General features: G+C 43.4%; 1 protein-coding gene and 1 long non-coding RNA gene across 5 annotated transcripts in view; both read left to right on the plus strand.

Moving 5' to 3' along the window:
* Positions 1–1,888: 1,888 nt before the first annotated feature.
* LOC130267148 (uncharacterized) lies at positions 1,889–6,570 on the plus strand. Of its 2 annotated transcripts, XR_008843069.1 has the most exons (4): positions 1,889–1,962; positions 2,870–3,081; positions 4,672–4,729; positions 6,396–6,570. It is a non-coding gene; the product is annotated as an uncharacterized LOC130267148 (long non-coding RNA). The 2 variants fall into 2 exon arrangements; XR_008843068.1 differs by lacking the exon at positions 6,396–6,570 and having other exon boundaries at positions 4,672–4,747.
* Positions 6,571–7,582: 1,012 nt separating this feature from the next.
* LOC130267149 (C-type lectin domain family 5 member A-like) overlaps positions 7,583–14,370 on the plus strand; it is a 30,742-nt gene continuing 23,954 nt past the window's right edge. For 2 of the 3 annotated variants that reach the window (XM_056516484.1, XM_056516485.1), the window contains exons 1-6: positions 7,583–7,891; positions 9,895–9,969; positions 10,518–10,604; positions 12,719–12,784; positions 13,432–13,574; positions 14,204–14,313. In XM_056516484.1, coding sequence (XP_056372459.1) covers positions 7,810–7,891; positions 9,895–9,969; positions 10,518–10,604; positions 12,719–12,784; positions 13,432–13,574; positions 14,204–14,313 — 563 coding nt within the window. In that variant the 5' untranslated portion in view covers positions 7,583–7,809. The remainder of the gene's footprint in view (positions 7,892–9,894; positions 9,970–10,517; positions 10,605–12,718; positions 12,785–13,431; positions 13,575–14,203; positions 14,314–14,370) is intronic. The other variant, XM_056516482.1, reaches the window with a different exon arrangement.

Here is a 14,370-nt window from a genome sequence, read left to right on the forward strand (position 1 = left end):
AAATGGCTATTTAGACACATATATCTGTTTATATCTGTTCCAAAATGCCTTTAGCCAACCTGGGATGCCCCTGCCTCCAACAGGATTTTGGCACCCCTTTAAATCTTGAAAAGGAAGAGGGGGAAACAGAACTGCAGTCCTACAATTCCCCATTCTGTAAATATCCCTCACGTGCTGATGTATCTGTCCCTGCTAACCCACTTTGCAAATTGCTTGTTATAAAGAGAATCTCCACCTCTCTATCCTCAGGTTTTTTGGCTATCCAGGATTTTCAGCCTATGAAGAAGGAAAGGGCTTTTCACAGCTGCAGTGGGACAACTCCTGGAACAGGAGGATTTGTGCAACACAGCTATGGGTAAACAAGCCCAGAGCTGAGAAATTACATTAAGTAAAAGTGAAGCCCTTTCACTAGGCAACTTGTAAAAAAATCTCCCTTATGCCATCCCCTTTCCTTCAGGATTGCTTGTGTTACTCAACTTTACATTTCCTCTGCTGCTTCCATATGATCCATAGGATTTGGAAGAAGTAGTCCTGCAGATGTGTGGCTAAAGGTGAGTCAGCTTGGCACCATCTTCCTCAAGGTGATTATAGCTTCCCTCTTCCACAAGGACTATAGTTTTTTGAAATAAAGAGAATCTGGGATGGATTTAGACATGGAAAAGAGGGCTGTGAAAGAAGTAACTGACTGTAAGGATATTTTTTAGCCTAGTTACAATAGGTTCAAGTTACCACTCTGTTAAATACCTATTTGGGTATAAGCCTTCAGATGTTTTTAGACTGAATTTCTTTTTAAGTTGAATTTTTTGTTAAAATTTGTCCTAAAAGAACAGAAGTGTTAAATAACCTCACCAGAATGCAAATACTGTGAAATGATACTGACGTTGCTTCAACTGGCTCTATATAACAGGATTCTGCTGCTTCCTGTGCTGCAGCAGGGAGTTGCTGAGTGGGGAGGTGTGGGGTAAAAGTTGGCTGTGAGTCAGGGACGTGCCTGCTGCCTACAAAGGATTTCAGCAGTGGAACAATCAGGGCTGTTTTGAGAGTATTGGGCATAGCATTTTCCTTCTTCTTCACCTCCCAAGTTTGTTGCACGTCATCATAATCCTCAGAGAGAAAACTCGGTGAAACTTCACTGCTTTCTCTCCTGTCTGTCTCTGTCTGTTGCCTGAGGCAGATACTCAGAGGTGCTATTGCATCCTGTGGTTCTGACTCTCCTCTTTTTTTTTTTCTTCACACTTGGCTCCTGTATGAGCATTTAGTTTTCTAAAGGAAGCAGATTTTCTCTTCCTCCGTCTTCTCAGGTCATCTATAATTTTAAAATCTTCCTTGGCATGCTGCTCACTGCCAATCTGTGGTATCTTCCTGCTCCTGCACATCCCTCCCACGCCCCTCAGCAGTGCCATGCAAGCACCACCACATCTTGTTCCACCCAAGAGACCATGCAACTCCAACACAGCTAAACCACTTCTCCTTGTAATTCCAGGAGTGGAACATCCCAGCAGCATCTCAGTTGCATCCTCCAACCTCACACTCTTTTCCTTGTGAGGAAGGGATTTTCTGCCTAAAAGTGGAGAACAAGACGTAGTGAAAATTTCTCACATGGGCAACTCTGCAAGATGCAGATTCCCTTGTCTTTTTCCCTCCCCACTTCATGATTAATTCTGTCTTTGGTTCATCTCCTGGAGGGGCCAAAGTATCTCAGTTTTGATATCCCTGTGCTGTCCTAACCTTCAAATATTCAGTTTGCATCTCTGTATCGCTCAGCCTTGGTTCCCCCAAAAAGAGTCTTGGGTCTCTCTGGAGCAGACAGTATAAAAAACTAGCATTTAGTTAGAGAACTGAAAGAAGGAACCATAAATATACTTGCTGTCTAAAGCAGAGCTGTTAACAACATGACCTGGGACTCAAGAAATCTGTATGCAACTTGGTCTCTTTAAACTCCATCCCTGAGGATCAGATCAGGTAACTCTCCTTCTCTGTTGTTCATCTCTTCTTCTAACACCTGCCTCAGAAAATACAAATAGCTTTTCTACATTTTCCCTGCAAGTTAATAGGAATAAACTACTATGTCCTCCAAACTCCACAGATCTGGGATAAGTTTCATAGTGGATTATGCAATTGGGCAAATTGGCGATGATGGACAAGGCACTTCCTGGCAGAACTGGTCAGAAACTTGCTAAGGGTTTTTGTTTTTATGTCCTTACACTGAAAGGTCTCAGGCAGCACAAGAGATGATGCACTTTTCTCCTTTGACTCACTCCCACTAAGGAATAGCACATGGAGTAGAGGCATTTTTCTTATTCTACTCTTCCAGATTGCTGTAACAGCAGCCCTTTCCATGTGCCACAACAGCTTCCTCTGATAAGCCGTGGCATAAAGACTGAGCTTCTTCCCAGCAAATTTGTCCATAACCATCCCACCAAGTGGCACAATCAGGGTTCATTTCAAAATCTTCAATGGCAAGACAAGAAGAGCCCTTTTTCCCTTGGTGAGGAGAGCCAACATTCACCCACCCTGAGTAGGAGGTAAACACTTGGCTGCCTTGTTTTGGTTTTTGTAGTACAAAACAGCTGTTAAAAATGTTTAAAGATGTCTATGAGATGGCATAGTACAGTTTCACTCAGGCAAGGTGCCAGGGCATGTTATATAAAGTGTTGATCTTCCCTACATTTTAAATTGAATATAGAACAGTTGGGTTCCAGCCCTCCTTCCTGGCAATAGGCCCAGCCTCGGGCACTTCCATAGAAACTGGGCTTCTCATGGCTGCCCAAGGTATCAGCAGGACTCAGAGACTGCAGAGATGATGGTTTTGTTCTTCTCAGGAATCAAGATAATTCTTTTCCTCTTGTTCCTCCCATGCTTTGACCAGCTTGCATATCCACTGCTGCGTTTCCCCACTTTCCTGGATCCTTCCAGCATGTTCTACCTCTGCTGGGACCACAAGGAACAGGAGCTGATGGGGTTGAGCTGCACATCCACACAACTGGCTGGGTGGCATCTGGATTCAGCCCTCATGGAGAGCTGCCTGGGTCTGACATTGTGACAAGAGGTGCCTTCCAAAAGGGCAGCATCTGCTTCTCTGTAAGTTGATCAGGTTTCTTCTTCATCCCCCTTTGCCAAGGGTCATGCTCCAAGTATATTGAAAAAAAGGCTAAAAGGATTGGGAATCTTCAGCCTGGAAAGGCTGAGAGAATTGGGATTTTCCAGCCTGGAAGACAAAAGGCTTTGGGGTGACTTCATTGTGACCTTGCAGTGCATGGAAGGAGCCTCCAGGAAAGATAGAGAGAGACTCTTGACAAGGGCCTGGAGTGACAGGACAAGGGGGAATGGATTTAAACTGACAAAAGGGAGGTTTAGATTGGATGAGAGGAAGAAATTGTTCCCTTGAGGGCTGATGAGGCCCTGGCACACTTAAATATGTCAGGCATAGGACAGGACATCCTTTGAAATTCTTGTTTTTTGCATTGTCAGGCAACCACTACGGATAGACACCTGATGTTAAAGCAGCTGGAGTTTAGAGGGAAAAAAATGCCTCCAATGCTGCTAAATGAAAACCAGGCTGTTGTTTTGTTTTACTTCAATTATAAAAGAGAAACAGGAAGCTTAATTTTATCCAAAGAGAAAGAGTTTATTCCTGGGAAGTGTTTCCCAGTTGCTGTGATTTTACTTTGTTCAGCTGTTTTCAGTTCCTCTTTCACACAACAGTAAAATATATTTTGCACAAAATATGTCGCAACATTTTTCTAAAAATAGGTAAACTTTGGAGGGAGTAATGTAGACAGTCTTCCTTATGGTCATCAGCTGGTTACAAAATTATTCTTGTCATAGCCACTTTTTAAATCTTTTTTGGATTGTGACCCAGACAGACCTTTTGGTTGTGAATCACTGCAGGTAAAAATAGATGAAACACTTGTTCTTATTTGTTTAACAATGATTTTTTAAAAGCAATTTAGGGTAAACCCAAAACATTTAATTTCTCCTAAAAGAACATCCTCTTTCATCCAAAAGAAAGGCAAATTTGAAATGTTTGATTTCAGAAGTGTTAAACATTCCCTTATTTTCAGAAAATATATTTAACATTAACAATGATATTTTCCTCCTTGGTAGTGGAAACTCTTTGTTTATATTAAAAAATAATTTTGGTCCCACAAAAGTTACAGGGTTTTTTCAAATCTTTTACACATCAGAAAATATCTGCAAATTATTTAGGTCTGGATACATTGAGCAAGCACATTAAATCCAGAAAAATCCACATTTGCTGAGCTGTCAAGCACATCCACTGAATCCAATTTATTTATTAAACCCAAAGAACAGATACTTTAAGGGAAAGACATCCTAGTTACTGTAAGTGGAATTTAAGTGAAGTTCTCTATTTGAAATCTCCCTTCTAGGCCTCTCTTTCACAGCCTTGGTTTTTGTTTTCATTTTCCTTTTTACTACAGCCAAAAAAAAAGTCATTATTGGAATATTGTCAAGGGGTGAAAAACCTGCCCAAAAGGCTTGCTTTAACAAAGGAGGCTTGTTTTTCCAAGTGTTTACTGCATTTTTAATTCATAATATATATTTAATTTTAAATATTTTATCTATTTCAGAGTAGCTGATTTGCAGACTACTTATCTTTGAATCTGGATCTTGTAATGAAATCTTTATCATATCTGTTTTCTTGATGAGGTACAGAGACTGAACTGACCCAAGAAGATTCTTCACCTCTGACCTGAGACTGCACAATGTAAGTATTGGACAAGAGCCTGGTATTTAAAAATCTCCCCTTCTTCTGTCCTTCTTGGTCATAGCCACACAGAATTTGGGTTTGCACAGGCTGAAAGATGGACATGACTGGTCTTGGAAACATGGAAATAGAGCTGGCAAGAGTAGGAGAGAAGTGGGACTGTGAGGGGTTATTTGTTAGGGAAATGCTGTCAGATGTTGCCCATGCCCTTAGCTAGAGCTTAGGATGCCAAATGCATTATGTGCTAATGTATTGCAACAGAATTATTAATACATATATCTCATTATTAACACAGACATACAGGGCCATTGTCCCACCCAAATAGACCCACGTTGAAATATCTTTAATTTACTGAAGATATTTACTTCTCATCACAGTTTTGTGGGAAATACACAATACCACAAGAGAAATAATAACTATACATTTAAATTCTGAAAAGTGTGGCTAAGTGCTCTGAAATACAATACAAACTACCTGGTGTGCTGTCTTCAGTATTAAGTTATGCAGCATCTCAGTATCATATAAAAGGATTTACAAGGAAAGCTCAAGCCCCCTTTTAACTTCCCCCCATGGTATTTCCACCCTCTTTGTGAAATGGAGTTCAAAAGCACCAACTCAGTGGGGTATTGCACCTTTCTCCTTCAAACAGCACCGGCCCACACAGTCAGCACTCCCTCAAGATGCAGCAGAACCTGCTGATCAGCGTAGGCAATATTCCACAGGAAAGAGGGGCACTATTTTTATGGCAAATTTTGTGGGATTGGTGCTGTCATGTGCTTGTCACTCCAGAAAACCAGCAATAAACCCGAAAAAGTTGATTCTACTCAATGGAAACATTGATGGATATTTCCTACACTCAGTCCATATTACAATTGGCAAATTAGTAATGCAATACCCTAGTAGAAAAAAACCTGAATGAAAAAAATAATTAAGACTTGGTGGAGCTGAATCACAGAATACTCTGGGTTGCCCAGAGCAGCTGTGGCTGCCCCATCCCTGGCAGTGTCTAAGGCCAGGTTGAATCAAGCTCTGAGCAACCTGGGATAGTAGAGGGTGTCCATGGCCATGGCAGGGATTTGGAACAAGATGATCTTTAAGATTCTTTCCAACCTATTCCACCTTTGTGCAGATATGGAATGGCTTCCCGACTTTGTTGTGATAGTAGCCCAGCTTTTATACTCTTAAACCAACAAGCTGACATAATTTCTAGTTTCATTCCCCTGTTGGATTTCTCTCAAAGCCTGGCCAGGGCTCAAGGGGAAACCAAGGGAATTGTCTCTGATTGTATACTCCCCCCTAATTAGGCAAGATGTGGCCTTATCCAGTTTCTGGATATGGAAAGGTAAACATGTTTTGCCAGTAAACAAACACATATAACAACAGTTCATAATGACTGAATATATATATAGAGAGAGAGAGAGAGAGAGCGAGAGCATTTGGTTGGAAGGTTCATGTAGAGGCATCTCTGGCTCAGGGCCTGTTGCTCAGGCCTCAGTCAGGTCTGTTATTTAGGCCTCAGTACTCAGCTGCTTGTCACAGAATTTCTGGACACGTCTCTCTGTCAGGTCTGCGTGCCACTGCAAACCTTAATTTGACCACAGTACAGACTTCTGAGTCTACAACCACCACAGAAATTGCTTCACTTCCTCTTCTTTCTCTCACACAGGTTGTGTTTGCTTGGCTTCCCTGGGCCTCTGATTATGGGACATGAGGCACAGAATACCAGATCACATCCTTGGCCCTTTGAAGAAGCCTCTGCCATTAGCACTGGCGAGCAGAGGGTGTTCCAGATCTGATGGCCCTGAGAGAATATTTCCATTAGGATATTATCTCTCTGTGAAAGAGATAGATTCAATAAGAAATGGTATTTATTTTATTAAAAACCAGTCAAATTTTCTATAATTTGTTCTAAATCAGAAAAGCAATGTCTTATAGTTCTGTAAAGACAGGAATATAGTACTCATAGAATCATGGAATGGTTTGGGTTGGAAGTGACCTTAGGATCATCTCATCCTTGACCTTCTCTTCATGGACAGGGACAACTTTCACCGTCCCAGGTTGCTCAGGTTGCTCCAACCTGACCTTGGTCACTTCCAGAGATGGGGGAGCCACAGCTTCTTTGGGAAATCTGTTGGCCTCTTCTGGACTCTCTCCAGTTCCATGTCCTTCCTGTGCTGGGACTCCAGAGAGAAAAGAGGTCACCCCTCAGCCTCCTTTTCTCCAAACTGGACAAACCTCAGCAGCTCCTCACAGGACATTCATTCCAACTCTTCTGCCAGCTTTGTTCCCTTCCTCAGAGCCTCCATTCAAGCACCTTCACATCCTACTTAAATTCTAGGGCCCTGGGCTGGTTTTGGCTGGGATGGAGTTAATTTCCTTCATAGCAACTGGTATGGGCTACACTTTGGGTTTGTGCTGGAACAGTGTTGAGAACACAGAGATGTTTTAGTTCTTCCTGAGCAGAGATTAAACAGAGTGAGAGTCCACTCTTTCTCATCCCACCCCACCACTGAGGGGGCTGGGGGTGCACAAGAAGTTGAGAGGGGACACAGCTGACCCAAACTGCCCAGAGGGATATTACAAACCTGGAAAGGCAAGGGATTGTTTTGTTTAGGCTCCACTGTTCTAGTTGCTGCCTTTAAACATTAAGCAACTTGCCAAAATAGGCTGGACTAATCCCCCTTTCTGAATCCCCATTTGCCCCCAGAATTCACTTCTAGAGAAGCAGACAATGTCTGTGAGCTGAACAGAGCCCACAGTGCTCAGGACACAGCAGGACAAAGAGTTTTGTGTGTGGGTGTGTGAAGCTTTGGGAACTTACTAATGCCAGAACCACTTCCCAACACAGGTGTCTTCAGAGAGGCCATGAACTTGTATTTCCTCATGTTAGTGACATAAAATTCTATGCTATAAGAAGATGAAGTAGAAATAGACTTCTCTTTTCGTTAGAAGTTTATGCATGGCCGGAAGAGTCAAGAACTTCCTCCTGAGGGTTAGAAAGAGGAGGGAGCTCTGAGTTGTACCCAGCCCAAAGTGACTCTCAGAACAGCCAAGGGAGGAAAGAAGAGAGTGGAACAAGAATGGCAGAAAATGTCCTTTATGCTGACTTGAACTTGCCTGAACTAACCAGATCCAGAATCCTGACAGTCCCTGATGGCCAAGGTAGGTGCAGTGCTGAGCACTGAGCTTTCTTTGCATTTTCCAGTCTCTCTCCCACATGTGTTGAGAGAGTTCCTTGGGGCACCAAAGTCCCAAAGAGCACAAGGGAAGCATGAGGGCCAGAGATGGAAAACTGCAGCTGGAGTGTCCAGATAGGGCTGTTTATATTTACACAGACAAGTTGTTATCAGATCTACTTTTCCCTTGCTAAGGTGCAAGTGTGAGGGAGTGTCTCTGGTGTGATATTGAGAGTAGTTTTTATCCATTTTGGAGACTATTCCAGAGCTGAGCATCCATTGCTCCTGGCCCAGGCCTGGTGTCCCCCAGCAGAGTGAGATTGCTGCAGCAAAGTGCTGAGGATGGAGTGGCTGCTGCTGCTGGAGTTTGCAGCATCTCCTGCACAGCTGTTCCTGCTCCCTGAGCACAGCAGGCATTGCCTGGGGGCTTCTGCTGCTGCTCTGGCTGTGCAAACTGCTTGTGTAATGCCCAGGTGTGAAATGTTTCATGGACAGGTTTAGTCTGATTTAGGATCAAACCCTTTGTAAAATTCTAACAAAGGATTTATCTTCCATTAATGAGTTTAAAATTATTACATAAATATTTACACTTGTTTTGCAATATGTGCTTAAAAGTACATCCTAAAATGAACAGACTTTATAGTGTGTTTCTGTATTTTTTTTTTCATTTTAATTTGTTTTTTTCCTAATGCTCCTTTCACTCTGACAGAACTTACTTCTTGCCATCCGGTGATTGTCTTCTGAGCAAAGTGTGAAACCTCTGCATGTCTTTTTAGTTGTGTGGAGTTATGAACACCCCAGGAAACAGGGTTTTAGCACCCCCTTCAAAAGATGAATTCTGGGCTCAATTGACCATAAAAGATGACACTTGATTAAAGTTCGATTTTCCTCATAATTTAACACATGTACTTCTAATCAGAGTTCTGATAGATTTCTATTAACATTTCTATGTTTATCTGCTCATGTCTTTCCGGCAAACCACTACCACCTACTCTTTGTTCACTGAATTGATGCACAAGATTTCCCAGATATTGTCTCCATCTTCTGAAAAGAGCTCAAACCCCTGACTTCTGTCTTAGCCCTGTACAGTGATAGAAACCAGGGGGCTCAGTGTTGTATGTCACGATGACTTTGAGATTTTTATTAGATTGCAACATCCTAGTTTTCACTTTCTATCTACTTCTTTTGTCCCTCTGATCTTTCTTTCCTCTCTGTATGTTTTCTTCCTTGCTGGTTTGTATTTATCACCTGCAGATGGCAGAACAGATTTCACTATTCTCCATGTTAGCTTGTTAATTTTGATGAAATCTCAAACTCACCCAAATTCAGCACAATCTACTGTTTTCAGGCTCTGATGTTTTAGTCATTCTCACCATTCCTGTCTGCATGAACAACCTTAGGCCACCCTTGGCACTTTCCTACCCTTTTGTCAAGTCTGGCCATGTGGGTATGTGCCCCTATCCCCTCTGCCATTCTCTGCCTTGAAGAGAAACCAAATCTGTTCCTGCCTAAAGCAAGTGCTCCAAGGGTGAAAATCATGGAAAATGGAATCAGAATATCCATAGCTGGAAGGGACACACAAGGATCATCCAGTCCAACTCCTGGCCCAGCATAGACAATTCAATAATCCCATCCTGTGCATCCCTGAGAGCATTGCCCAAATGCTGCTGGAGTCTGGCAACCTTGGGGCTGTGACCATTCCCTGGGGAGCCTGGTCAGTGCCCAACACCCTCTGGAAAAATAACCTTTCCCTGATATCCACCTTAACCCTCTCCTGACACAGCTCCAGCCATTCCTTGGGTCGTGTCCCTGGTCACCACAGAGCAGAGATCAATGCCTATAATGGAGAAAAATATAATTTGTGCATGGTTAACCACAGTCACATCAACCAGTTGCTGTCCTGTGTTCAGCATTTCTCACAAATTCAGACATTTTTTGTTTCACTGAAGTTGATTCTCAGCTCTCTCTGTGCTCTGTTCTTGTTCTCAGACTCAGGTTGTACCTATGCAGAAGTGAAAGTGAAATCCCAAGGCACAAATGCTGCATCAAACTGCAAATCATCTGGTGAGCTGAACTGTCTGATGAAGTGGTGGGAATTTAAACAAGAAGGGGAGAGAGGAGCTGATGCTGATGCCCCAAACATGCAGTGACACAAAACCATGAGGAGGCAGGAAGATACAATTGCCTGCTTTCCCCACTCAGAGCAGGGGCAGCTGAGGGGTTGCATCCTGTGCCCATAAACACTTGTTGGCTGTGCTGGCAAAGGAATAGGAAAATCTGATGGGTGACATCCTGAGCCCAGCTCCTGTCCCCAGCAGCAGTGAGAAGTGAACAAGGGAGATGAGGAAGCAGAGGGTGGGCATTGATTGCTGGGAGGACTCTTCTCCTTTTCCCCTCTCCTCAAACCATTGTTGGGTTGGGATCTGTTCAGTTCCCTGAGCACAGGACTCCAGAGGCAGTGGGGAAGCACCAGGACATTGAGCCTGGCTCCAGCCTGCAGATCTGGAAGGCCCCAGATTCCCAGAGGGAGCCTGAAAAGCACCTTGGAATGCCAAGGAAAGGGGCTTTATTCCAGCTGTTCCCCTGATCTTTATTTTTCTGTCCCTCTGTAGGTAAAAGCTGTTGTTCCAGAAAACGTGTTGCTGTATTGGCAGTGATAATGCTTGTACTGATGCTGGCAGTGTATTTAATAATCACATGTAAGTTCTTTTGTTAGTGTGAAGTCCTGGTTTGAAGGACAGGTGTCTGCCAATAAAGGCAGAAGCTTCTCTTTGTAATGGAGAATTTAAACCCTCTCTCTTCAAATTATTATTATAATTTTGAAATTAAGTGCCTCTCAGGAAAAGATATGGGAATTAGGAATAACAGTTCTTTACTAGGAAAATTAAAATAGAAATGCAGTATTACAAAGAACAATCCCAAAACACTGACAGAGTCAGAATACAGCCTGACACCCTGTCAGTCAGTCAGGGTGTTGGCACAGTCCCATTAAATGGTGGCTGCATCCTCCTGCAGTGGCAGATGTGGTTCAGCTGGAGCAGTGCTCCTGTAGAAGGTGCAGTTTTCCTCTGAAGCTCCAGGGATGATGTGAAAAGGTCCAGTGTTCCTCTGGAATCCAGTGGAAAGATGGATGACTTGCTACCCAAAATCTCAGTTTTTATCTGGGTAGGAAAGGCTCCTCCCCTATCTGGAGCATCTCCCAGTGGGATGATGGAATTTTATCAGTCACACAATGGCCCAGCAGCAGATGATATCTCCTGGGGGGAGGATGGGCTGTGGAAAAGATCAAGATGATTGCCCCAGCTGGTTTAAAGATGGCCCATTAGCAGCTAATATGTGCCACGGTGATAAGGAAATCACTGCCCCACCCAGCTGCAAACAGATGGTGACAGAATACACATTTCTGGCCATATCCTATATTGCAACCCAAGATATGTCATAACACAATTAATTTGTGTCTCTCTCCCACTGACTGATGTTCTGGTCCTGACACATAAAGCCAGTAGGAACAGAAGTTACATTTGGAAATAAAGGACAGCAGTTTTTAGCCAACCATGGCTGTAAGAGAAAATCTGCAAGAAAGTCAAGTGGTTTAAACGTTAAAAATTCCAATAGATAAAAAAGCCAAAATCTAAATGAAAAGCAACTGACAACATTCAAATGACAAAGAATTTATTATACAAATGTTTTGAATAAACAAGTAAAGATTTGTTGATGCCTACCAGTAATATCCTTGCTAACTGTGAGAATCTCACAAGGTGATGAGGTTGTATGATGAGACCAAGATGCCCATAAAACGAAAAAGCTTAAAATAATTCTGAATTACAGATCTTTAGAAGGAGGCAACTAAATCACATCTTAAAGGAGTTTGCTTAAGATCATAACATATTTTGAACTAGATAGAAAGATAAATAATATTTTGTAGAAAAAAAATCTTACTTCCATCGGGAAAAAAAAACCAAAACTATTTGGTGTTTCCTTTAAATGTTTTTAAGGAATTCTTTTTAAATTTCAGATGGTTTTACTTGTTTCTTTCGATCATTTGATAACTGAGGAATATTGAAAAGCTTTCAATCTCAAGTCCCAGAGATGCACATGGGGAAGACATGGCAAAGCCTTTGATCCTTGGAACTTAAAAAGTAGGGCTGGGAGGCAATGCATTCTTCTTTTTTCAAGGCAAAGAGATCAGAATTTGTATCTGACAGTGCTCTAACATTTATAAAATATCAAATAGCAAAGGGTGGGGCAAATTAAAAACAAATAATAAACCAACAGAAAATAAAAGGGTGTAATTTGCATTTAATACAGCTCTAAGTATAACATGGGAAGGGGAGGCCTTAGGTCCAGGACTGGCTTTAGTTATAGTTCCTTTGTGGGGCTCAGTACTGGCTCAGAACAGCTACAGACCTGAAAAAAATACTCCTAAGATAGTTGAGATCTAAACTTGAGAAATTAAATCAATATAGTTTTTAAGTTGAAGAGCACACAGGTTTCACTTTTGCTCCTAATAAAATCTGATGTATTTTGAGATTATTCTAAATTTTAGTTTTGTATGAATTTTCCATAGGGTCTTGATGTGCCAAATACACTATTATTAAATTATAAATTGTTTAAATGCACTAAAGTATTTCCTTTTACTCAGTGGAACTTGATTGGAGCATTTTATAATTTTTATACTGAAATCATGAGCAAAGAGGTAGAATTTGCATTCTGTGTTGGGTGATGGGGGATCAGAGAGGTCCAGCAGAGCTCTGTGACAGTTCATGGCATAGTGGTCATTCCTTGCAGGTAAAAATTGTGTTCTTATTTCCAGATGGTCCAACTGCAGGCAGCCAAAATGGCTCAAAGACATTGTCTCACACTCCTGGAGAGGCATCAGGTAGGCAATTCTCTGTCATTCCAAATGGAGGTGTCAGAAGCCTGTGGGATTGGCTGTGGAGTGGGACAGAAAAAGAACTGTGTCAGGGTTTTGTTCAGAAGGAAAACAAACAGCCCCTCTGCCATGGCAGAGCTCTGGAGCCCATGGAGGGTTTGCATTTGCACCTCCTTTGGAAGCAGTGCTGGCTCAGCTCTGCATTCCTGCTGCACAGGGCAGAGCTGATGCCTCTCTGCTGCCAGAGCAGAGCAGAGTGAGGCAGGGAAGGGACAGGAGGAACAATCCCTGTAGTAGGCAGCCCTGCAGGGAGCAGGATGGACAATGTGCCTGTGCTGCTTTCCCAGGGCCCCTCCATTGGCAGCCTTTCACCTCAGTGCAATTCTCTGTGGCTGTTCAGGAGCTGCTGAGCAAGGAGGGGAAAGACAGGATCATGTTTGCTGTGCTGCTCCCTGTGTGGCTCCTGCCTGGTGATTTTGGGCTGGTATCAGCTGCAGAGCCTGTGGGGGATCCCTGCTGCTCTGGTGACAATTCCCAGCAGGAGCACACAGGCATTTCTGTGGCTGGAATTGCCTCTCTCACCTCTCTTTTGTTGTGGCATCCTTTGGTCAGTGTGAACATGGATTTTCCAAACCTCTTCTTCCCTCCTGCAGGCTGTCCATCAGAATGGAAAAAACATGGGGAAAAATGCTACTTCTTTTCTCCAGAGCAGAAAAAGGAGGACTGGAATTCCTCCCGTGCAGAATGCCGTGCCATGGGCTCAGACCTGGTGATCATTGAGAGCAGGGAAGAGCTGGTGAGATCCAAGTGCTGGGGCAGCTGCTCAGGGGGCTGGAGCTGCCTGGCCAAGGGCTGAGCAGGGACACTTGTGCCACTCCTGGCACATGTCCTTGGGCTCTGGGCCGTGCTGCCAGCCATGGACACCCCAGTGCTGGCAGTGGGAGCAAAGCCCTGCACAGGGAGAGGCTGCTGGGGCTGGGAGTCCTGGCCCTGGGAGCTTCTGTGCCCAGGCCTGATGCCATGGGAAGGAGCAAACTCCCTGCCCAGCCGGCTGGGGTTCCACAGGGATTTAGCACACTGGGCAAGGAGGGTGAACAGACAGTTCTTTGTGAGAGCTATGGCTGTGACAAACACTGAAAAGGCTTTGCCACCCCAAACATTAGGAAAAAGTGTCCCCGGGTATCACGTCACACCTGTTAATCTACAAATTACACCTATAATGTTACCACAGGTATATTGGTACATTTATTATATCCATAAGTGGCCTCTAAAAATGAGAAATTCATCCCCTCGAGCTCTGGGCAGAGGTGCAGTGGCTGGATTCACACTACACTCTCTGTGCTTCCTGTTTAGCACTGAGACTTCTATACCTCTGGTGAAGAAAATGTCCTTTTCATGTGTTCCAATTGTTGGCTTCCTTTCCAGAATTACCTTCTCTCACAATCAGGAGGTTCATACTACTTCCTTGGCCTCAGATACTCTCCAGAGGAGCAGAAGTGGAAGTGGATCAACAATGTGGAATATGACCGAGCCAGGTGAGCTCATCCCAGCAAGTCCCTGCCATGCAATGTCTGGGAAGGGGAAAATGCCAA

The sequence above is a fragment of the Oenanthe melanoleuca genome, chromosome 1A (assembly GCF_029582105.1).
Source record: "Oenanthe melanoleuca isolate GR-GAL-2019-014 chromosome 1A, OMel1.0, whole genome shotgun sequence".
Taxonomy (NCBI): domain Eukaryota; kingdom Metazoa; phylum Chordata; class Aves; order Passeriformes; family Muscicapidae; genus Oenanthe; species Oenanthe melanoleuca.